Source organism: Megalops cyprinoides, chromosome 8, assembly GCF_013368585.1.
Source record: "Megalops cyprinoides isolate fMegCyp1 chromosome 8, fMegCyp1.pri, whole genome shotgun sequence".
In the NCBI taxonomy this organism is placed as follows: domain Eukaryota; kingdom Metazoa; phylum Chordata; class Actinopteri; order Elopiformes; family Megalopidae; genus Megalops; species Megalops cyprinoides.
In genome coordinates this window covers 4,555,252-4,580,634 of record NC_050590.1, presented here as the reverse complement: position 1 = coordinate 4,580,634, position 25,383 = coordinate 4,555,252, and the positions used below count along the sequence as shown (strand labels likewise).

Genomic DNA, 25,383 nt, shown 5'->3' with positions numbered 1-25,383 from the left:
TCCATTTATGTCCTTTTGTTCTACAGACTGAACTCACCCAAAAAAATCTATTATAGTTAACTTTATTGAGTCCTTTTATAAATTTAAAAACCTCTATTAGATCACCCCTAAGTCTCCTCTTGCTAAGTCTAAATAGGTTAAGTAACTTGAGTCTTTCCTCATAGCTTTTATATTTCATGCCAGGAACTAATTTACTTGCCCTTCTTTGAATTTTTTCAAGAGCCTCAATATCTTTTTATAGTGCGGTACCCAGAACTGCACACAAAATTCCAAGTGAGGTCTGACTAAGGCATTGTATAATTTCAGTATAACCTCTTAAGATTTATAATCAATACTTTTGGCTATATATCCCAACATCCTGTTAGCCTTTTTTACTGCTACAGCACACTGCCTAGATCCTGTTAAGCTTGAGTCAACTATTACTCCCAAGTCTTTTTCGAATTGAACACATTCTAGTTCTTCCTTCCATGAAGTAGTCTTGTCTAAGGTTTTTATTTCCCACATGCAAGACTTTAAATTTGGTTAAATTGAATGTCATCTGCCAGGTATCTGTCCACTTTTCGATGCTTTTTATGTCTTCAGTTGATTCTATACTGTTGGCTAGACCCCCTAGTTTTGTATCATCTGCAAATTTTACTATTTTACTACTAGCATCTGCATCAAGATCATTTATGTACATAAGGAATATCAAAGGCCCCAACACGGATCCCTGCGGGACTCCACTTCGTACAGGACCCTGCTCTGATACAATACCTCCCACAGTTACAGTCTGCTTTCTATTAGACAACCAACTTCGAACCCACTCAGTGATAATTCTGTAATTCTTGCAGATTTCATTTTCAATATGAGCCTGTCATGTGGTACTTTGTCAAATGCCTTTTGAAAGTCCAAATAGATAATATCAAAAGCTTGGTTTGAGTCTAAACACACTATAGCTTCCTCAAAAAAGTCCAGGAGGTTTGTTAAGCATGACCTCCCTCTGCAAAAACCGTGCTGGCTATCATTTAAGATACCATTTTGTTCAAGGAATATTTCCAAATGATCCCTAATGATGGATTCCAGTAATTTACATGCGATACAAGTTAAACTGACGGGCCTATAATTTCCTGGATCAGTCCGGTCACCTTTCTTGTAGATAGGTGCTACACTGCCATGTTTCCAGTCATCTGGTATTTCTCCAGTTTTGAGAGATTTTTTAAAAATAACTGTCAGAGGCTTGTAAACCACTTCCACTAGTTCCCTGAGAACTCTTGGATATATTCCATCAGGGCCTACTGCCTTATTTGTTTTAAGTTTTTGGAGTTTATCTAGTACTTCTGAATCATTTAACTCAATTTCCTCCATAAGACTCTGAGAATTGAATGCACCTGAAGGCATATGTGAAAACACTTCACTAGTGAAGCTCTCCACAAAGTAACTATTTAGGGTATCAGCAATAGCTTTGTTATAAACCATAACTCCATCCTTATTTTTTATACCTCTTCCTTAACTATCCTTTTATGACTGTAGTATTGAAAAAAGTGTTGAGTTGCTCTTTACATCTAGTGCAAGCTGTCTTTCAAAATGCCTTTTAGCTTCTCTTATTTTTTTCTTAACTTGAGCTCGCATATTACTGTATTCAATCTTATTACTCTCTGAGCTGTCAACTTGTATTTTCGAAATAATTTTCATTTTTGTTTTAAACTGTCCTGTAATTCCTTATTCATCCACTGTGGATGCTTGATTTCCAGCTTCCCTTTTCTCACTTGCAGAACAAATTTATGCTGTACATCCAGAATAATTGTTTTAAATATGCTCCACATTTCTTTGACAGTTTTACCACCTAGAAGAGGTACCCAGTTTATATTCCTTGTATAATCACACATCTTAATAAAGTCATCTTGTCTAAAGTTAAAAACACTAGCATTGGAGAATGCAGACTTAACTTGCCAAGTCATTTACAACATCCAAAAACTCTTCCTCACATTTACTTTGACCTGACACAGCTTCCCAACTAATTGAAGGGTAATTGAAGTCCCCCATTACTATTGTCTCACCCTCCTGACATGCTAGCTTAATGTTATCAAAGAGCATACTGTAGACACTGCTGTCTGAGGCTGGTGGCCTATAACATACTCTGACATTCAGACCCTTTACATTTTCCCCCAATATTTTAATCCATATGTCTTCACTAACACCAAGGGGCTCCATTCCTGGAATTTCCTGAATATTAAGATTATCCTTTACATAGAGAGCTACGTCTCTGTGATCCCAACAACATCATAATTACTATTACTCATAACAGTTTCTAGTTCCAAAATTTTATTTATTATGTTTCTAGAATTTAAAACAGAGGAATTTCAGGGTACTGCGTGTGTATTTCCCGTCTTTCCTTTCCACTCCCAGGTGTTCAAAACCACCTCTATTACAATGCTGCTCTGACTGATTTGCAATCATCGTTTCCTCACTACTAATAGAATACTTATCCGTGGTGTGTTCTATTCCGGTAGTCTGTCTATCCCTATCCATCTCACTGTATAACCTCCCTGCCCCCCCCAGACCCTAGTTTAAATAACCCTCTGTTACCCTAAGCATACGCTGGCCCAGTGTAGCTGTACCCCTCCGGTTCAGGTGTAACCCGTCCCGCTTGTACAGGTCACCCCTGTTCTTCATCATTCCAGCAATTATTGTATAATTCGTCTTCAGAGAGGTGTGATTCTTTGAACAATAGGACTAACTTATCATGGGAAATGCTAGTTTTTGTAACTTTGAATTTATTTGTATACTGTACTATACAACACAAATCACAGCACAGCTTTGAATCTGATAAGGTCAATATTATGCTTGAATCTGAGATATGAAAATATGCATACGAACACAGGTGTCAGTGCAGCAATGCTAAATAAAGAGCATTGGACTATTACACCGAAATCTGTTCTTCCTCATTTAAGGCTACAACTCTGAGCACAGAACACTGACACCACACAGCAAGATCAGCAACCAAAGAAGAACCAAAGTAAAGGGAAAAATTCACCATGTAAGTAGGGAAAGTAACCTGTTCTTAAAACACACCATAAATTCACGCAATTTAGATATAAATATTGAAAAGTAATTTTATCTGACATATGGAATGTGTTATTTTTAATTATCTTTTAAAACAACATCATTGTTACTACTGTCAGGATTTATATAAATAAAATCTATTGATCGCAATATGTCTGATTTAGGGACCAACTGCAAAATGGGCTGGGTTTGGCCATTTATGGCAGAGCCGAATGAAGTTGTGTCTGAATTGTGTGTGTTGAAACGAGGTTAGGTGTTATAGAAATAAAAATGTTTAAGGGACCATTGTTGTCATTTCTATAGGAAACCCTGAAAAAGGCATATACTGTATTCTTGGCTTGGTTTGATAGTGCATTTATTAGTGTCGTTATTACGTAATAAATTACAACATATTGTAAAAGTCAGCCTGTTACATCATGATAATGATAATGATTATGATGTGAATGACAATGCATTTTGCTCATCCATGATTTACCCACAATGGATACTTCAGCAGACCACAGAACTGATCATTTTATCAATATTCTTACACTCTTAAATCTCATGGTAGGCTATCGTGTATATGTGGAAAACAATGTGTGTCAAACTGATTATGTGGATGCAGTATTTTTTAAATAATACAACTCATGAAGTTCACTCCAGCATTATGTCTTAAAGGGGATTTCTCTCTGAAGGTTGCATGAGAAACCTAGAATACAAAATTAATTAGCCATTGTCTACATCAAATACACAGGAACCACTTTAGAATTTTTATGAAAAGTTTTATTGTGCAATCAGTTCTCATGTCCATTTATAAGAGTTCACATTATTTTTGGCCTTTCATAGCATTTTTCTTTTTGGCATGAACATTGTTGTAGCAAAGACAAAAGCTTGCCTGAACATTCGTCAAACAAAACATACGGTAAATGAAATGTTATTCCCATTTTTTTTTCTTTTAAAAAAAAAAAAAACATTAAAAAAAAGATAAAAACAAAGTAAAGTAATAAGAAGAGGTACATTCAAAAGTCAAGGCCAGTGCTTGGCTTGCCTCAGCCAATGGGAGAAGGGCAATGGGTCCCCCTGAGTTTTACTGTGTATGACCCGCTGCGTTCGTGCCGCTACTGAGAGAGGCAGGCCAGCTCAGACTTTGCACATAGTGGCAGTGGAAAACAGGTGCGTCAGCATCACTCACCTCACTGATCACTCGCTTCCTCCCTTATACATCACATCATGAAAAGAACCAAATTCAAAATAAGACAACACATAGGAACAGCACTGTTGAATGTTTGGGAACAAAATGAAATGAAATTAAAAAAAAAAAAAATCCATAGAAGTAGATCTGCATCACGCTTTTATTTTCTGCCACCCACACAGAGCTACACTTCTGGAGTGTTAGCATTCAGTGGTTCTGAATCCATTTCTCTGTGAAAAAGTGGAATGAGGGCTTTGAATGTAGTGAGCTGTACACATACATTGAGGCACGGGTCTCAGTGGCAGGAAGATCATTTTCTATATCTTAATGTACATTAGCAAATGGATTAAACTGATGTTTCAGCTGCATCCCTGAGGGTCCCTCAGCGTTTGATGATGAAAAGGACCAATTGTGATTCTTTCGAAAATGAGGAAAAGGTTGAAAGTGCCCAGGACATACATTCGCTGAAAATGTTGTGGCAAAAATAACATCTGATTTGAAGTGCATGCGTTATTTAATGTGGGGGGGAAAAAAGGAGTTCATTAAAGCCCATTCCAGCTTTTTTGTCAACATTGGATTTCAGTAACATGTAAATTTGAAACATTCCAAAAAAAAAAGATGATTTCTGATGACATATGAACCAGTAAGTCTTGACAGCTTTCCAGATTAACGCTCACCTACAACATTTTTCAAAGATATACTCACATTCTTATCAAATAATAACAAATTTTTAGGCATCTCTAGGTAAAACCAAAATTCAATCAGCACTTTACACAGCAGTGGAGCATATATATTGTACTCCTGATATGCATATAGTATATGATGCAGTATTTCTCTTTAAGTGAAAAATAGTGCTTATAGTTATAGAAAAATCAGCCTGTCTTTATTTGATTAAATGATTTAGAAATAAAGATAAACACTTAAAAGCACTGATGGTATACAACTCTTATCTTGGTTTTAGACACCCATATTCTCATTAGGGACATTAAAATGATGGAAAAAGCATTTAAACATTAGAAAATGGCAAAACATCATGCAAAGATATTACACTATGCAGATATCCAGCCAATATGCAATGGTGACCTAAAAAATCTTTGGTTATACATTGTTCGCTTTTCAAAAGAAAGTAAAATTGATTGTGTCGCTCTTTTGCGCAAAGGGTTATCCAGAGGACATCTGCGAATCCTTCGTTCGAAAACAATGTCACAAAGCCGAATGAGATATAATATAATATATACATAAATACAATTTTTCACCTACAACAGTAAACTCATCTGGATGTGACAGTCGAATTCGTAAAGGATACAACTCACTGGACTATTTGGTTCATGCGCATTGATTTTTTTTTTTTCATTTCTCCTATGAATACTATTGATAAAGCACCCAACACCCTAGGGGCTTTGTCTAAGATTACCCGCATCAACTATTTAGTCATAGAACGGGGGGGCACAAAGTGTGCAAGGCGTCTCATTGTTCTAGAAGCAGCATTTCAGCTGATCCCCGGGATTCTGTTTTGGATCTTTGGTCTGTTATGAGGAACCCCCATTGTTTTCTCCCAAGGATCAGCTAAAAGAAAGAAAACTGAACACAACTGAAGAAGCAAACAACTCTTTGGAAAACAGCATCTGTCACCATTGCATATTTGCGGCCATCTGAAAACTTAAAACGTGACTCTAATCTGAAGGACAAGTGCTAAGCTCTACTCAAGAATAAAGCATTGACTACTTCATGAGACAAAAAATGACTAGAACATGTACTCAGTAGTACATATATGCTGAGAAAAATATATATCTTAAAAGTTTTTTGGTGTATATTTCATTCTATACCTCTGTGACATTCCTTGCATTTTTTTGGTTTTCAACAAATACTCTACATACGTCCCTCATCCCCCTGTTAAAAGGGCCAACCTTCGAAGAATTATACTTTGGTATCGGAGCCTTTCATTCTATCCCTGATATCTCAAGGACCCTTTTCACTCTAAGGCCATTTAAAGCTTTTCAAGATTGGTTGTACTGAACACGTCAATACAAAACTTTTTTTGGTTTGTTTTTACGCTATTAAACGTAAAAGAAAGCTATTAACCTTCAACTGAAACTTGCCATCAAATAATTCCAACTGAAAAGGAGTTTTTTTTCTACATGTGAGGGGGACTCAAACTCTGTGAGTTCCAAGTCTCAGTGACATCACAAAACTGTGATTCCCTTACTGGCTCCAAATTCTACAGACACATTCACATTGATCTACAGCAGCTACATCCTACAGTAAGCAGTTCTGCTCTAATATTATACCCTGTCAGTTGACCATGTAACAAAACATAATACATGGCTTTTTCAAATGTACTAAACCTTGTTCCCTGAGTTTAGGAAAAAAAAAAAACAATAACACTACATAACATTAAGAGGAGGTAGTATAAAACAGGGATTGTAAGGGCAGCACGACATAAAAATACATAAAGGAATACAGATTGAGCATTGATAATGCTTGCTTAATTCATCCATGTGAAATTAATGTATCGACAACACTTAATACCGTGGGAATAATTATGGGGAAATACCAAGTGTCAAACATATGGTTATTATTTGTAAGAAATGACTACATTTTCTGATTAGGAAAATGTGCACGGTATGTCTTACTAGCTCTGAGGTATATAACAGAAATTACTTTTCAATGCATTAAACGACTGTGCAAAGCAAAGCTGGTATAACACTCAGTAATTTGAATTTATCAAAGTAGGCTGATGCATGTTTTATCCTATAGCCGTGCATTTTAATGGTTCTTTTGGAATTTAAAAACACAATTTGACTAAGAGATGGAAAGTTATCAGGGTATCAGGGAGAATAGAAAGTGGATAACAGGGAGACATGGTGTTAGTGTTTGACAATTCCAAAATAACCAAGAAAATGTACAGCTGAAAGATATTTCTTTAAGAGCTGAGGTACCACACAATTGTGATAAAAGTAGGAAAAAATTAAACTATAGCTGAGCAGTGCTGCAACCCTTACAATCCCTTACTTCAGAACAAAAAAGACAGACGAAAGTAAAACAAGTACTACTTAACAATCACAAATTATTGCTATCAGGAAGTATCAACAGTTATGTAACTGAAGGGTCTCATTACACAACTGAGGTAAAAGTAGTTATCAAATATAGAGTTTCCCACGAGGTAAACTGAGGTAGATAAACAGCAAAGAGTGGCTCTAGCATCCCTTTGCTCCAGTGATACACACTCTTAAATAACGTCAAAAAAATGGAAACATCATATTTCACACTTTTGACAATTTTTTGAAACATTCATGGTGGGTGAGGTTTTTTACACACAAATACATGCGCACACGCACACGCACACTCACACACATACACACTGAAATAAAATTAAGAGATCAAAGGAAAAAAAGGAACACATTCACTAAAGGAAAGTTCCTGGAAAAAAAAAACTGAAGCCACCTGCCATTTTTCCAGAAATCTTTCCTCTTTTTTTTTGGCTTTCGTTGGGATGGGGGCTGGGGGGTTGGGAGCTTTGGACTCACACCGCTAGAGCGGAAGTGTAGGTTGGGAGGGGTCTGGGGCCTGACAGCCAGCCGTTTCCGCAGCGTCTCCCATCTCCAAGATTAGGTGTGGCCGGTCCTCCCCGGGGGCGGGGCTGTCCTCAGATCCCCGGCTGTCCTCTGCCTGAACAGACGGGGTGCGGCTGCTCTGGCCGGAGGAGAGGTTGGTCATCTCGGTCTCGTCGTGGGAGTAGCGCCCAGAGTCGCCCGTTTCGTGGCTCCCCTCACTGTTCTGAGAGCCCTCGGTGTCCCCCTGGGGCCCAAATAGGACCTTCAGGGAGGTGGGCTGGTGCGGGGGCGAGGGCAGCTCCTCCTCGTACCTTAGCGCCGTCGCCCCCAGCTGGTAGGGGCACGCACAGTGACCTCTCTGCTGAACCTGCAGAAGAGCGGTAAAAAATGGAGGGACACATTAGAATGGCTGAAATTAGGAAATTAAGAGGAGAAGTATAGTTTCTACTGTAAATAAACACTCTTCACAGGTAAGTCCCTTTTTGTTTGCCTATATATAAGGAAAGACCTTGGGAACCCTCTGGAAAATATACAGAAGCATGCTGTATCCAGACCCACCAATGTAGGGTACTACACTACCATAGGGTCTCCCACTCACCTGGCCTCTCTTGGCATCCAGGTTCTCCTCCTTACTGAAGAACCACCACTTCCTCTTGCTCTTCTTCTGACTGCTGGGGTTCACAGGTCCTGAGCTGCTGATGATCAGATTCCTGGTTCCTCCCTGAAATAAACAACGTCTTGCTGTGACGCTCCGTGTTTCGCAAAGCTCAACCCAACTGCAACCTCCACGATGCAAAACACAGATCATCAGACTCACTACACGTAAGATCTGTCACTCTCACCAAGACAAGCAGCCAAATAAAAGTTAGATGGATGGATGTATCATTACAATAACGTGTAATTTTTTATCACTTACCCATGACAACATAATGTGCAAAACACCTCACAAGCAAATGTAATACAACCCAAAGCAAACAATGCCAAAAAGGCTGGAAACTAAACACTGGCATTCCTGGAGTGCCCTGAACCCTGCACCAAACATCTCATCCCGCCCAAAGGACACTACCTTGGTGTCAATGTAGTGGCTTCCCATCATTGGCATAAGGACCTCCGCATTCTCCACCTGATTTGCACTGGCCAGAGGAGCAGCCGCACGCAGGGCCGGACCGTTCCCTTGCCTGGTCATCTTGGTGGCTGAAGATTTCCTTTAAAAGAGCGACAGAGCATATGTGAGCACAAAGTGTCAAAGACCGTTCCTGGGATTCTGTCCTTATGAATTCTCTCACAAAGGCATAAAAACAAGACTCCCGATTTCTTACGACCAAATGCTCAGCTCCCGCTGCCCTTCCATCCTCCGTCGAGGAGATTATGGTAGATAACGAGTTCTGGCACATAACAGGAGATTCACGCTGCCATCTGCTTTACTATACAACTACGCATACTCTTATTTTAGACCACACCCATTCAAGAATGTTGGCCATGACCCATGAGAACACTTACAGCCTCAACAGCAGAGACAGAACTTTCAGTGAGAAGCACCAACAGCTGAATATCTGGTCATAATCAATCAATCAATCAATCAATAGAATATGTGTGCAGTACCTGGCCTTGCCGCGGTGGAGGAGGATCAGGACACACAGAATGATGCAGGCCAGGGCAATGCACACTCCCACAATGATGCCGGTCATCGACTTCTGGTCCATGTGGTAGAAGCCATCGGAGAACACTGCAAGACATGTATCCACGGTTACAAGAGAGTGGGAGTGAAGGACACTTCTATTGGTGCCACATGCAACTGCTTCTTTGGCAATCACAATGTCTGCCCTCGGTACATCATAATTTATACAGGAAAGATTACAGCCACAGAGCAAGCTGTTTTAATTTCAGCATGTCAAAGAAGGTACTGAGTTGAGAAGGCACATAATGATAACCATAATGGATAAAAAACAAAATGGATAAATGGATAAAAAACAATGTAATGTAAATGTTTTTTTAAAAAACATTTACATTACGTTCATTTAGTAGACTTCCAGCATAACAGAACAATGAATGGAGTGTATCCATTCAAGTTAAATGAGCAACAGTGTCAGACCAGGCTAACAAAACTATCAGACCAATGAGTGTGAGCATAACACCATTCAAGCCCTACCACAAGTTAACTTGCACAACGTAATTAGAAAAGGGAAGCCAAATATACTACCATGTCTCTCAGACATAAGTGCTGAGAGGTTTGGGGCACCCCCACACACCGCTTAACTGATTAGGCAGATGCACTGACCTTTGGCCTCGGCGGAGCCGCCATGACGTCTCGGGTTGTGGGCGGACTGGGAGCCCCCAGGTACCACAGCCAGCTCCACCGCCTTGGAGAAGGGCCCGTCGCCTACCTGGTTGGACGCAGAGACCTTGACCAGGTAGACGCTTCCAGGAGACAGGTTCTCTAGCAAAGCCATGGTGATGGTCCCTGAAAACACATATATGGTCAGTGTCTGATCGCTGGAGACCCCTATCTTCCCAACTAAAGAGAACCACCTTCACAGTGTAAGCCAGTTATTCCTCACAAAGCACGCCTGGCCACCAACACAGACATTCTGCAAAAACGGCAAGTCAGTTACACCACATTTATCTTTTAGATGTACAAATCAGGCTGGAACGCTAAGAATGTCAGTGACATTTTTGTTCCTTCTTTTTGCTCTTCTCTCACAAGGCTCTACTGACTCACAGGAAACATGGCTTTTACCACATACCAAAAAAAAAAACACTTTAAGCTTAGTATGGGTAAGCATTGCCAGGGAGGAGCAAGGGGTAAGGGGTCAGCTGTTTCTGTCAGGAGGGCCTGATTTACAGTGGACAAGGGTAGGAGGCTGGGAGCTGGGAAGGTTATGAATGTCCTCCCTTTTGACCTCCCTAGTGGTGGTTTAGAGTAAACATTGGGTGCCTCACATTTCCAGAGCTCATCTGTTATCAATCACACTTAACGCGGCTCCTAAAACAAAGTTTGCCTGCGACAATTTATTTATGATAGCTGTGACTTTTGTACTGTGCGAGTGAGAGAGCTTTTGCAGCAGACCCACGGGTTAATTTATGAGCACTAAAGTATTTCTACACAAACAAGGCAGGAATGTGATGCGAAAGAAGTCAAACCAAACTGGAAGTAGCTGGGAGAAAGTCACACTGTGACAGTGGAGGCAACAGGAGAAAACACTGTTGGCTGCAAAGCAATGTGCCTTTTTACCTAACCCAGTGAAAATCTCCCATTGGTATGAGCTACAGTAGATTGAGAATGGCAGTGACCTGAGGACGGCCATTTGAATCCCGCTTTTTGAATTGAAAACCGAAATTAATGACTGTTTTTTCATGTTTTCAAGACATGAGCATCCATTTAGCAAATCTCCCTCCCCTCTCTCTCTCTCTCTCTCTCTCACCTTCTCTCTCCAGTATCTGCCAGTCCCCGGCGATCCAGGCCTTCCTGGAGGCGTACAGGATGGTGTAGCGTGTCACGGCCACACTGGGCTCCTCTGGCGGCTTCCAGGACACCAGCGCCGTGTCGTCCTCGATCAGCGTCACTTTCACACTCGACGGAGGCTGGCGGGGGGCTGGGGGGGGGGGGGGGGGCAGGATGCACGGGCATGAAGAGGACACAAATACTGTGTAAAACAGCATTCCTGTTCCAGGAAAGGGTTCATACTTCCATTATTAAATTACGTTATTTACATTTACATTTATTCATTTAGCAGACGCTTTTATCCAAAGCGACTTACATAGGTTACAGTTCTTTACAATGTTATCCATTTATACAGCTGGATATTTACTGAGGCAATTGCGGGTTAAGTACCTTGCCCAAGGGTACAACAGCAGTGTCCCAGTGGGGATCGAACCGGCAACCTTTCGGTTACGAGTCCTGCTCCTTAACCACTATGCTACACTGCTGCTAAATAGTCATTTAGCAGACGCACTTATCCAGAGTAACTTACACAAGCCAGTTTTCACATACTATCCATTTGTGCTGTAGGATATTTACTGAGGCAATTGTGGGTTAAGTACCTTGCCCAAGGGTGCCCCAGTGGGGAAATCGAGCCATAAACCTTTAAACAGAAACTCTTATCCAGAGCAACTTGCATAGCTTACAACTCTTACATGTTAGCCACAACGTTTAGATGGTAACCTCTCAGAAGAGTGCAAAGAAGAGAATCTGACTTCCTTGATGCAGGCTGGAAGGAACTTTTTTTTTGGTTTGATAATGGGTGTTCTTATGTTAGGCCAGGAGCACAATGTGGGCCACCCTCCCCTTTATTTCCCCCTATGATGACTAAAAATGGCCAGAAGAGTACCATTGAAATATGTTTTCTTGTCCAAATTCTGCAAAACAGTGAATTGCAGGAAGTACATTTTCAAGATGCACTTAAAGCTCAACCCTGTCCATTACTCACATTTTTAAATGCATTCACTAGTTCCGTCAGAATTCCTGTCCAGTTTGTGCCTAGCACTCTAAAACCATTACTGTTTTTCGACCCTGTTTTGGAGTGTTGCCATTTTTCAGTAGTCAAAGAATCTATTAAGTCATTTTTTTTACTTTATTTCTCGTTATCTGCAGGCTCCAAGATAATGTGAAGATGTGATGTGAACAGAAAAACATCTAATGATTTCACATGTAGCATCCTGCCTGCTGTAAAATTGAAAAGATGTGGTCTGGCTAGATTCCATGGGAGCACAGAACCCAGGAGATTTTTATGACCATGCATCATATTACACTCCTGTCTTTCTCAGGGAGAAGGAGAAAAGTTATGTTTCTTGTTTTGTTTGTTTTGTTTTTTCTTCTCAGAGAAGCAGTTTTAAGTAACGTTTTATAAGTACTGTTTGTTTCCAGTAAAACCAGCGTCTGTTAGTGGTGGAGATGGAAGTCCCAGTTTGGTTGGTGTGGTGGTGCTGCTGTGAGGTCTGCAGACAGAGCTGGGCCTGTGACACACAGTGCATTTGAACCTTGCAGCAGGGGTGGTGTGCATTCTCATGTTGTCATGGCAAAGTCAGTCACTGGCATAGTAAAACACTCAGAATCAACCCCCTGATTTTATCCAGTCAGCAGATGTAACCCCTTAGCTATCCTGTTCCCCGTTTCCCCCTAGTTCTTCTGTTCCAGGTTCCCCTTTAACTATCCTGTTCCATTACATTACATTATGGTCATTTAGCAGATGTTTTTGTCCAAAGCGACTTTGGACAAATTTTATCTATAAATACAGCTGGATATTTACTGAAACAATTCTGGGTTAAGTGCCTGGCCCACAGGTACAGCAGCAGTGCCCCAGTGGGGAATCAAACCAGCTACCTTTCAGTTAAAAGCCCTGATCCTTACTGCTACAACATCTGCATTTTAAGTAATTTCACTACAACTACTACTAACTGCATTATGGCGTATCTGGAATGGCCTATGAAAAAGGACTGTTTCATGTAACAAAATCCTACTGTCACTTCATGACTTAGGCAAATCACTGCACTTGGATGATTAACCTCTGAGAGACAGACTAGCGCTTACAACAATCCTACAGGCCCACACAAGGAAGTGTTCCACCTTCCCAGCTTTCTTTAAACCACGAAACATGAGACCTGATGCAAATGAGCCGACAAGAGAGCACGGTCAAATAACTGGATGTAGGAGAACAGTGGACCACTGCAGAGGTTCTCATGCAAAACACCTTAAAAATAACAAATACGTCTGTGGAAAAAAAAGGGTTCAAAGGCACAGCTTGCAGGAAAAAATCACTGGCTGCATCCGAATACTCAGTATGCACTAACGTTGGTTAAGAACCTACTACCCGACCCTCTGTACATCATACTTAGATTGCAATTGACAAGGTGCCGTACAGAATCTCCTGACTTTCAAAAACAGGCTAAGGTGATGCCACAAGCAAATGAAAAACTGAAGTGATTAGTTGACTGTACAAATCACTTACAAATTAGTCCTGTAAGAGCCAGAGTCGCTGTTGTGCAATGAGGTAGCCACGTAAAGTAACAACCTGTGATGGTCTATGAAACGCATGTGAAATCACACATGGACCAATGCGAGTAAACTGTGGACGGGCACAGAAATTCAATAAAACACATGAAGTTGCATGGCAACACACCCTCACCTTCAGGAAGTGTGCTCTGGTAAACCACTGGGCTCCAGGGGCTGGAAAGTTGCTCGACATGGAGTCGCACTGCAAACTCGTACTTGGTGTTGGGCTCCAAGTCCTGGACCAGCATGCTCTGCTCGGCCCTGAACAGAAGAGAAAACACAGTGTGCGTGTCTTAGCAGGGTAAGGACACTTGCTGGAGGAATGCAAGCGGACCTGCACTTGCAAGCCCACGGTTGCAGGTTTAAATCCTGAACAGATCACACCCATTGACGTGTTGAGCTCTAACCTAAATGGCTGCAATCCCACAATCCCATTTCTGGGGCAATACTGCAGCATGCACTTGATCTTACTTGGTTGCTCCAGCAAACATGGGATTGTGGGATTGTGAAACACTCACAGCACAGCACTGACAAAACACTAATGTGCTACAGGGTGTTCAAATCCTACATGGGGCACAGCTCCAGAAAAATTCCACCAAAAAATTGTGGAACATTTACAGCTCAGCACTGTCAAAAGGCTGGTGTGCCAGAACGTTGGCATGGCACCGTGTGGCTCCATAGCAACTGTTGCCTTGGGGCAAAGAGAGTTCCAGGAACACTCACGTCTGCAGGTAGAGCACGAGGGAGGCGTTCTGCAGGCCCACAGGGTTACAACGCACGGTGTAGTTGACGGTCTGGCCCGTGGTGAAGGCGGGCCGGCCCCAGTGGAGGTGCACCGAGGATGAGGTGTTGGCCGTGGCGTACACGTGGTGCGGGGGTGGAGGAGGGGGCACCAAGCGATCGCGAACCGCTGCAACACACACACACAAACACAAAAACACTGTCAGGTTTCCTCCAGCATCATAAGAAGACACAAGGATGCCTATGGCATTTTGAGATACAGACTTTTACAGATGGTAATTTAAAGGGAACTTCCCACAATATAATAAATCCTGACTGTATTATTAATGCTATCAATTTATTTCATCTCTGCATTGTCTTTCTGTAGTGTTATTACGAAACCATGTGTTAGATTCTTTTGTGTGAAATCAGATTGGCATGAGCAAACCTCAAATTAATTAGAAGACTGCTGCATCTCAAGCGAAGGAACCACACCTGTAAATATAGACCTGTACACCGCTAATAACCAAACAAACTTACAGACACATCCAGGGGTGCTGACTGTCTGGTCTGCCTGGTAGCCCTCTCCTGCAAAGCTGAAGGCTAACAGCTTCACATGGTACTTCCTTCGAGGGTCTTGGTGGGAAAAAAAACAGAAGAAAATAAATTACAATTATAATCAAATATTTATAAATAAATGGCATCTATAATCAATAGGAATTTCACATTGACATCACTGTAAGTACTCTCTAGTCCCTTAAAAGGAAGGACCTTTTTCTGTGATTTGTAAAAACCACAGTAATGATGGTAAAGCCTAATGGCTCTAGCTGGTGGGGTGGGGGTGGGGGGTGAGGCTGGGGGGTGTGAGGTGGGGGTGGGTGCGTGGGACTGTGGGAGCACTGTGACAGATGCTGAGTGGTGGAGACCCCATCCTCTGGTCAGCGCCTGCCTGCCCTGCCCAGGGTCCTCTACCTCATCCATCACCCTGTCACTGGAGAAAAAAGGGGGTCCTCTCTCTGTCCCTCAGAGGGGCTGCTGACCAGTGGTCAATGCCCTTTCAGGGGGTGTAGGGTTACAGGACAATAGCCCTCGGAGGGAAGGAGTGGCCATACAGCCGCTGGCCAGAGAGGCCCTAACTGCACAAAAGAAGGGATTAAATACCATTTCTGGCCCTAAAATTACGGTACAATTTAAACACTGAGCTTCAGGGAAATTTAGCCTAAGTGATTAGCCTGCTTGCTTTGCTTTAGCATAATTTTTCTATCAGGTAGAAGAATCCCAGGAATTACTTCAGCACACAGTACAAATGCATGCAACACATGTGTTCATCTTTCAGTGCAAGTGGGAAAGGCTACGGCCATATGGTCCAATGACTCATCCCTTTACCAGCACATATAATCAGCGTAATATAACATACAATCATCATAAATGATAAGAAATATACAGCTCAGTTTCATATGGGAAGGGACAAAGCTGTTCACACGAGACTGCCAAATTTAGGTGCTCTTCATAAAGGTGTATCTACCTGTATATTTACCTGTATAGAATACAGGCTGAAAGCTGAAACCTTCCAGTCTGTGAAAATTGAGAAGAGTTCAGAATTATCAAAAACTATGGACATGCCATTAGAGCATGGTATGTAAAACACGCTGTCTAAATCGCAGAAAAAAATGGATGATTTTGTTAGACTAAATCCCTCTTTCTCCTAGTGACGAGCTGGTAAAAAACATGCCCAAACATGTCAAACTTCCAGAGCCACCATTCAAAAGACAGCCAGTATAATTATTGCAATTAGAAAGCTTTTCTCACTAAATCTTTGACAATGGTACTTATGTCTGGTTTAGCATTAGATAAGTAATGATAGGCTTACAAACTCAAGGCCTTTTTTGAAAGCCCACACTAGAAAGCAGCCCCCTTGTATGTGGATTTCCATGCAGTGTTCAATATAACCACTAGGGTGTGCTCAAGGACACAGATGACAAAGAGATGGGCTGATTTGTGCAGCTGCAAAGCTGACTAATGGTTTGGACTCTACCAGGGTGAATTCACACATACAACCTGGCGATGCTGGAGACCTCAGGGGCAAAACAACTCTGAGGAACATACACTAAATGAGAGCAGAGCTGAGAAAAGCCTGACTTTTGTTGTATGTTCATGCAGAGTTAAAGACAAACAAGCTTAGAGGTGGAAGTCTGTAAATTATCAGGTCATCTTTGACTGCAGGCAGAAGCAATGTTCTAATAAAAGGAAAATCAAGGGTGACTCCATCTTTTGCTTTGGATGAGGTAAAAAAGAGAAGCCATATGTAACCATCAATGCCTTCCTAAGTGAATATGGATTATGTCCATGTGTTATGTATGGAGATGCCTGCAGGGAGGCCCTTGCATTGATTGAGGCCAGCAATGACAGCCAAATGAATTACCTTTATTGGGAAATTTTCACTAGAATGATTTTCCCTATCAATACAACCTCTGTTTTTCTTTTTTTTTTTCGCATGTTGTTAGTTTCCACTTTTAAAGCTTCTCATACAGAGAAGAAACAAAATGGGTTGGCTTGAGTTCAGCAAAGCTGAGATTTTTTTGTGGTTTTTATTTTTTGTGGCTTAAAGTGAGAGATTGGTGTCAGGGGCTGTTGTGGATGCTGGGAAGTGTAGGTGGGGCTAGGGTTAGAGGTGGAGTGGGGGGGGAGGTTGGAGTTTGGTGAGGGTGTGTGTGTGTGTGTGTGTGTGCGCGCGGGGGGGTTGTTAGAGAGGTGGTGTCCAGCTTCTGGGATCGGAAGCCTGAAGAGCTTGACGGAGCCAGACCAAGGCCAGGAGGTCAGGCTCGGATAAAAGAATCTGAAGCTGTGTATGTGGAATACGAGCTGGGGAGTTTTTCCTCTTTCAGAACCCCTCTCGCCCTCAAGAGCCTTGCCCTCAAACTCACTAGGAAAAGATAAAGACACTACCAAAGGCTGGAGGGAGACTAAGTAATATTTTACTAAATTACTTCTCTGCGGGAGTAAGTAACATTTAACGTTAAACGTGATATATGATTTGAATTTTTAAAAAATCTCTATCATTTCAATATTTCAATGAGTTTGCATAAGATGCAGCTACTTTTTCTCTAGGAATATGTCGGTGGTTGGTGGGTGTTGAACCTAAAACCTCATGGAAGACACTCCGACACTGAAAACTGAAAAGGGTGATAGGCCTGGGCTTGCTCAGAGAGGGCATCAATGAGTGTTCTCAGTTACCCATTCCTGTGAAGAGGCACTGAATGAGGGGAATTAAAGCGAAGCCTCCCTGACTCCTGCCATCTCTTCAATCTTTCCATGGCCCGGCTCCGGCCACTCCCTGGGGCTTTTGTTTTGCCCCAGTGTCCAGCTGAATGGCGGAGCGGGTCAGGGTCTCACAGCCCCTTGCCCCCTGTCCAGCCCCACAGCACAATGGCCCGCTGTAATTATGCAGGAGAGAGGCTGTGGAGGGGGGGCTGAGGGTGTGACACCTGGGCCCTGACCTCTGACCCTGGAATCCTGGCATGCTAAATCCTGCTTCAGGAGGAGCTATGTGTGCCATTTTGAGGGTGAGGAGCAAGGTCAATGAGAAAGAGAGGGGGGGAAAAACAAGAAAAACTAAAAAGCAGTCTAGAAACATGACGACAAATAACTCTAAAGAGAAGCACAAACACAGGTCTTACGTGAACAGTTTAGTACCCAATACAAATCAACGTGAGTTCAGTTCCCAGTGTGGCAGTGCGGCCGGTCACCACAGCTCATGATCTCAGCAGCTAATACAGCCTCTTTCAACCTTTACACTGTCTTAATAGATATAATATGTTTGGCCGTGCTTTACAGAAATCAAAATGAAGTTAAAAATGTCTGAACAACTCTAACTTGAGTGATGAAAGGGGTGTGCATATGGCTGAGGAAGGTGGTTTTTTTTTCACAAACTAAGCCCAAGCAATCCCATCAGGTCCCCACAGTGAGAGATAAGGCTGGCCCCCACACACACAAACCCACTCATGCTTGTGCTAACAGCCATTCACAATAAACGGAGCTCAAAGGAGGATGCATATTAACCCTGGGCCATTCAACAATGCAAAACCCCTCACAAAGATAAAACCTGTTTCAGTTGGCACGTAATAATGGCCAATGATAGCTCAGGGACTTAGGAAACAATGTTGTTTCTGATTTACATAAAAAGAGCAGGTAAGCTATAGAGGGGGAGTAAGGAGGAAAACATCACTTTTAAACACTTTAAAAATAATATAAAAGAAACAATTAAGGTAGGATATGAAATGTCAATTCTTCAAAGTGAGAGCACAGTTATTATTGCCATTTTTTCAACAAAGGGAAAAATATGTGGGTGTAGTCTACTTGAGGCAAAAACTAAAAGTTCTTTCTTCAAACTATAAATTAGGTTGCCAGTTTGTATCTGAGGTGAAATTCTTGAGCTGTTTGTGGTCACCTGATTTTTATGGCCCATGTGTGGACCCTGCAGGACCCAACAGCTCTGTTCAGCCCTGTGAATGGCCCCCAGGCCACAGCAAGCAAGGCCATAAATGTCACCTCCTACACTGACCCAAACAGCAGAATATATTACAGGCAGGAACAAGGGGGGGGTCTCTCTCTCTCTCTCTTTCTCTCTCTCACTCTCTCTCCCTCTCACTCTCTCTCTCTCTCTCCCACACACATGCCCCCCCCACACCCACACACACACACACACATGCCATTCACCACTAACAGAAAGGAGAAGAGTGTATTCTCCTCTTCACTCCAAGTAACCTCCCATCAAGACTGACCGAACTCATCACTGGATTTAACCTAGGCATGTGGTTTGTAGATGTAGCAGCCGTGGCAATACACATCTGTCTTATCTGACCTGGAGCATGCAATAATGAATGTTTAAACTGATCACACAAAAGAGGTGTTATTCCTCATGGCTGAAGGTGGCCCAAAGCTACGGAATTTTACTTTTACAAGCAGACTATTCTCCCAGTTTGGGTGCCATGAGGCACCATCTGTATTTTGTGCCGTAAAGAGGAGAAAGAAATATTGACTTACGTTGACTTAAAACACTCGCTCAACACAACTAAATGGAGACCCAAAAGTGTTTAGCACGTAGAAGGTTCTGTCTAAAGGCTCAGGTTTCGGAAGCTGCCAAATGAACAAGCTCATAAAAGCTGTATTGTTGACTCAGTATAACGACGTAATTATTGGCCATTATTGGAAATACTGTGATCCTCCATGTAACTAATGTAATGACTGATAATTACAGCATGGCAGTGTGGTACAGTTTATAAGGTTCTGACCATGAAACTCAAAGGTGGGGCACTGCTGGTATTCTCGAGCAAGTTACTGTGCATCACCTGAATCACTTTGGTAAATATCCAGCTGTATAAATGGATATGTTTTATTATTATTTTTAAGCCATCTGTATTCTGCCCTCAGTAAGACCGTCTATTGAGAAAATAAATAATGCAGATAATAAAGATAACAAGCATGAAAAGGAAAAAAGTTTCCTTTTTAAAGGAAAAAAAGGCAAGAAAAGAAAAAGATGATGCTAATGATGTAAGACCAGATGAGCTGTCTTGCCCAGCCTGACCTCAACCTGTCATGTGACTTATTAAAGGCTTTGCTCATCATAATGCTTTATTAACAGACATAAGCCATGCTTGTAACACTAATTACTCAGAGAAATCAATAGAGAAATACGCTCTTTCTAGGCTCTTTATTTCCGCAAGGTCAAAACAAACCCTTGTCCACTCAGTTACACAAAGGTGAAGGGGGAAACAAAGCCCAACATGAAATTCATGAGATTTATGAGAGGATCCAGTTTAACTGAAAATGGTTATGAATGTAATTTATAATGTAGTTTCATTCTAAATTTAATTAGTAATAGCAAATAAGTTTGTATTAGCCACCTCTCCTCCACTACAGCAGACAAATGAATTTAGATTTGTTTAAAAAATTTTGATTTTTTTTTTGTTGTTATCATTGCAACATCTTCATGGCAGATTATAAGTGACTCATCTCACAAAGGATCTCTGAAGAGGAGACAAATAAGCAGGCATTTCTGACTCACTGATCTGAGATCTGTCTGGTGACAGATAGCATCTGACTCCTGAGGAACTCCCCATGTCTGGCCATGGACACAGCAGTGAGCAGAGCAAGAGGCATGATGGGAAACGGAATTCCTCACTATGATGTTCCACACACACTCTGGATGTCTCTTTGCATATAAAGGGTGAGCATCTTTGAAAGGCAGATGATGCATGCCTATTCAGTTTAAAGACTAAATCTTTTCTATTGATTACAAATGACCTCTGTCCCCTTCCACACAGTATATTTTAAATAATACTCTAGGTGGCCGTTTAAAAAGTCGAACAGCAGCATTATTTCAGAACCCAACGGCTGTAACCATATATCCTTAATGACTGACCATGAAGAAATAGGAGGTCACTTCCCACCGCTGGTTAATGGCCTGATTCGCAATCACTGCTGTTTCACAGCATGGTCACTTCACCGGGAAAGAGAAACACCAGTGCGAAAGTAAAAACAGAGAGAAAAATACACTCTCTCTGTGAGTGTGTGACATACTGCTACTGTATTCACAGTGTAAAAGTGTCACAATCACTCCAGCTCACACAGGTCAAGGGTCAGCTGCTGACCACCTGCTTCAGCTCCTCTGGCCACAGATGGTCAGTTGTCCACTCCAGTGGTGTGGGGTTCTCTATCCCCTGCCTCACACACACACACACACACACACGCGCACACACACACCCACACCCACACCCACACCCACACACACACGCACACACAGCCACTGCTCATGAATCTGACTTAAAGGCAACAAAGCATGCTTATGCACTCCTCCTCCCTCTCTACCCCCACCCCCATCCCTATCTCTGCTAGTCCCTCTTTCAAAAGATGTTGGGGGGTACCCACATTGAGACACTGCAGTCTAAAGGTCACAGTTCTAGAGCAAAGCTGGGGGATGGACGTCTGTTTACCCAGAACACGGGCCTCCAGGGACGGTCGAACGAACCGAACATGAAAGACGTGCCAATGAATCACTCCTGAGCTAGGCTGTCAATACCTCCAACCCTGGTGGGTGTTTTTTATTGTCCTGCCTGGAATGGCAACATTTTTTTTTTTTCTCTCGCCCACCAAAAAAGACAAACTGGTCACGACTGGGGGATACTCTTGGAGTAGTCAGTGATTTGACAATCACTCATGCCAAGGGATAAGCCTAGGGATAAGTGCTGATTTTATGCATCTCATGCAATTTAAGCTCTTTAATTTTCTCCTGAGAAAAGGCCAGTGTCTTGCATTGTCTTCTTGATCAGGAGTTAAATATCAGTTCTTACAGACAACAACAGTCATTGAGGCTCCACCGTTTTTTTCTATAATGCTAACTGGGAATTCAAAGCAAGGATTTCAACCAACAACCACAAGGGTTTTATAGTCTTGCCAGTATCAGTCAGCTCTCTGTCTACACCCTGACAAACACCTCTAAACAGGGTATTGACCAATTCAGCAGAACTACATTTGAGATCCTCTGAGTGGTTGCAAGGTATTATGGGAATTCCATAATCAGGCGGCGGTAACTCACCCAGGCCACCCATGATGTGCTGGGACGCCCGGGCAGGAAGCTGGATGGGGGCGCTCTCAGGCTGGTCCTCCTCCCGGTAAAAGAGCCGGTAGCCCTGGATGCTGGCGGAGTTGCCCTGGGCAGGCTGCCAGCGTGCCACGATGGTGGTGCAGTTGAGGGGCTCCAGCTGAATCTCTGGGGCAAGGGGCACTGCAGGGAGAGAGATGGGGCGCGGGAGTGTGAGGGGGGGTTCTGGATCAAGAGAGCAGTGGGAGAGTTTAGGAGAGCTGATAACGTCTGCGGACTAAAGGTTAAAAGCGAGGCCTGCTCTAATGGTCCTTGTGTGCTGTGTTTATTTTCCCTGCTCTCCTGACACGCAGGAAGAAGAGGCGAGGGTCCCAGTCTTTTTTATCACTTTTTTATTATTCTGTTCTTTCGCCGGGCCGCGACAGAAGGATCCAGACAGGACCTTGGGAATGTGTGGTCCTGTGTATTTTGATGGTGCCACTGATACACTGATGAATTTTTAAACACTCTGCCCTCTGCCTTCAATGTTATGGAGGGAGGTGGGGGCTAGTGCTGCGGTTTGTCTCTCATGAGGGAGGATCCGAGAAAGGGAATCAACAGCAGTCAGGCACTGGGGGGTTTCTTTAGTGTGTGAGGGAACATTACTCAGCAACCCCCACCCCCCCCCCCCCTGCACACACACTAGCCAGCAGGCCTTCCCTCTGGTATCTCACCCCCGACACTGATGACCTGGCCACACCATTGTGTGGGAAAAGGCCAGTTCACCTTCATTATGCCGATTCAATTCACAGCCTCCTTCTTCACAGCAAGTGTCCAATAATGCTGGAAGGGGAGCGTTGTAGAGGTGACCACTCTACTCCCTTCAGCCAAGGCACTGAAAGTGAAAACCTGCTCAGCCCCGCTTTCTTTTCGTACATTGAGGGAAATCAATGGGAGTTAATCTCCAGTCTGTACCTAGAAAGCACTCAAAAATCAAGAGCGCAGGAGCCATTTGAAAAGGAATGATTCGAGGTTAAGGAAAGCCTCACTTAAAGACATCTGGGCCAAAAGACACAGTGCTAGTAATTGATTCTTTCTGTTTAACTAATGAAGAACTCAATTTCCATTGACCATACAGCGGGTCACATGACACAAGGCTGACCCTCAGACCAGCTCATCCAAGAGGCCAAAATCCAAATCAATCTGTGCTCCTTTCACAGAAAGTATACATACACAACGTGAAGAAATCATGAGTGACACAATCTTCATTACAACATGACCAACATATTACGATGAGGAAGAAATATTTCTTTCCTTCAAATACTTGCGTAATTTCCTGGCCTGACAGCACAAAAAAAAAGCATTCTCAAAGACTGTAAGAATGTTGAACGGACCTTGGGACAAGTAGTTTCTGTTCTGGTCTTGTCCCTCTGACAGCAGGAATGCTCTCTACCCCACTTTTTCCCTGACTTTATCTGATGGCTATAACAGGCCCAGCACTCCCCCTAACCCCCCCCCCCCCCCAAAAAAAAGAAGACCATCCATCCCAACAGTCTGACAGATCTCCTCTTTAGCTTTGTTTTAAGCTCCTGGTCCACAAAACACACACCAGGAGCGAGCATATCTTTTTATCTGATGGGCCTCCGCGCAGACAGATACTCTGTGGCTTACCTGGAGGTTTTGGAGCAACAGACAAGGACATTTAAAGAGAGAGGGACAGAATGGTGCCCCTCCCCCCCATCCCCAGTTCCCCCGCTTTGCATCGGCTCCCATTCTCACTCCCTCCCATAGGCCTCAGGGCCCTTCTCTCTTTGTGACCCATGACTGAGGCCATTCTGAAGTGGGTGACAGTGCGGAGCAAAGGTCACCAGAGTAGCAAACGCTGGGCCTTAACGAGATTATCAGAGCAAACTCTTCTCATGGAAACGCTTGGCCATTTTCTCCACAGCTGCAGTTTAAATTCTTTCCCCAGAAACACAGCGTTTCTACTGTTTAGGCTTGATTACAGTGCAGGTATAGATCTGAATGTTGTTATTGTTTAATATGTTTAGGTTAACATAAGTGTGGGATCCAATTTTTCCATCCAATCTAACAAGAAAAAACTTTGCTGTGATGTTTGCAGAGCCTGCACACACATACACACACACACACACAGACACACAGACAAACACACAGGCTTGCAAGCATGCACACAAATGGCAGGTAGCCTATACTGAATTCCTTTTCCAGAACTGATCCCAACAACAAAATCCAAAATTATTTACTCGAAAATCATTTATATAACTACTGCTGTTATTTGGCATCAGGTATGAGGCTCAGACCAGGTCGTAAGGACAGCACCTGGGGGGCCCCCAGGTTCAGAGAACGGTGAATACCTTTATTGCTGGAGGCTTTGGGGGTGCGGTGGGATGTCCAGGCTGACTGCTCGCCCCAGCCCACCCGGGTCGCCACGGTGATGCGCAGGAGGTAGATGGTGTCGGGCTGCAGGCCCTCCAGCAGGTGCTGGGTGCGGTCGCCGGGCAGCTCCAGCGAGGTGACGGTGCCGTCGGTGCTGGTCCGGTAGGACAGCCGATAGGCGGAGATGCGGCCTCGGCTCAGCTTGGGCGGGAGGGGCTGCCAGGACACCTGGATGTCCGAGGGGCTGCGGCTGGTCAGGCTGAGCTCGGGAGCTCGCAGGGGCACTTTGGGACAGACGGACACGCCAATGTCAGACAGACACAAGGACACACACAGCCCCACACCACGGCCAACCTCTCCATCACCATGGGTTTGCCCCAGATGCTAACACTGAATCTGTACACTAAAGTGCACAGCGTCAGGTACTACCGCCCATCCTATGTGGCAGGGATTATAGTCTGTTTGCTTCAGGTAAATTCTAAACGCAAGAGAACGGTATTTCATGAGCCCAACTATAAATACGGTTTGCCTTCGTTGTGCATCTGTAATAACCAACTGAGGGAAGAGGCGTGATGCATGTGATGAAATCTATCACTCACGTGCCTGTCAGCCACATGGCATGCAATGTAATGGTCGGCATGCACATTATGAAAACACCCCAAATTCCTGAACTAACTGTATATACAGGGAATCTCACAGCTCCATGTGGAGGAATGGTTACATGACTGCGGTCCTTCCCACTATCAGAATAAGAGACTTCTCTAAAACCAGTCACAATATGTATTAAACCAGATTTATTTACTGGTATCTCTCCATAGTTGAGCTGGGAGTGGGTCCAGCATTGCTTTTCTCATCTGAACCCTTGTTTTGGCCATCAGCAGAAAAGACCACGTGTAATTATTTAATAACTTCAGCCAAACTAAAAGGACAT

General features: G+C 43.1%; 1 protein-coding gene across 1 annotated transcript in view; it reads right to left on the bottom strand.

Moving 5' to 3' along the window:
• Nucleotides 1-7,744: 7,744 nt before the first annotated feature.
• LOC118782245 (protogenin A-like) overlaps nt 7,745-25,383 on the bottom strand; it is a 44,156-nt gene continuing 26,517 nt past the window's right edge. Inside the window, exons 9-19 of the mRNA XM_036535549.1 lie at nt 24,431-24,736; nt 22,071-22,259; nt 15,017-15,112; nt 14,480-14,666; nt 13,890-14,017; nt 11,190-11,360; nt 10,046-10,228; nt 9,370-9,493; nt 8,834-8,972; nt 8,366-8,488; nt 7,745-8,134 (exon numbers count right to left, since the gene is read on the bottom strand). Coding sequence (XP_036391442.1) covers nt 7,745-8,134; nt 8,366-8,488; nt 8,834-8,972; nt 9,370-9,493; nt 10,046-10,228; nt 11,190-11,360; nt 13,890-14,017; nt 14,480-14,666; nt 15,017-15,112; nt 22,071-22,259; nt 24,431-24,736 — 2,036 coding nt within the window. The remainder of the gene's footprint in view (nt 8,135-8,365; nt 8,489-8,833; nt 8,973-9,369; nt 9,494-10,045; nt 10,229-11,189; nt 11,361-13,889; nt 14,018-14,479; nt 14,667-15,016; nt 15,113-22,070; nt 22,260-24,430; nt 24,737-25,383) is intronic.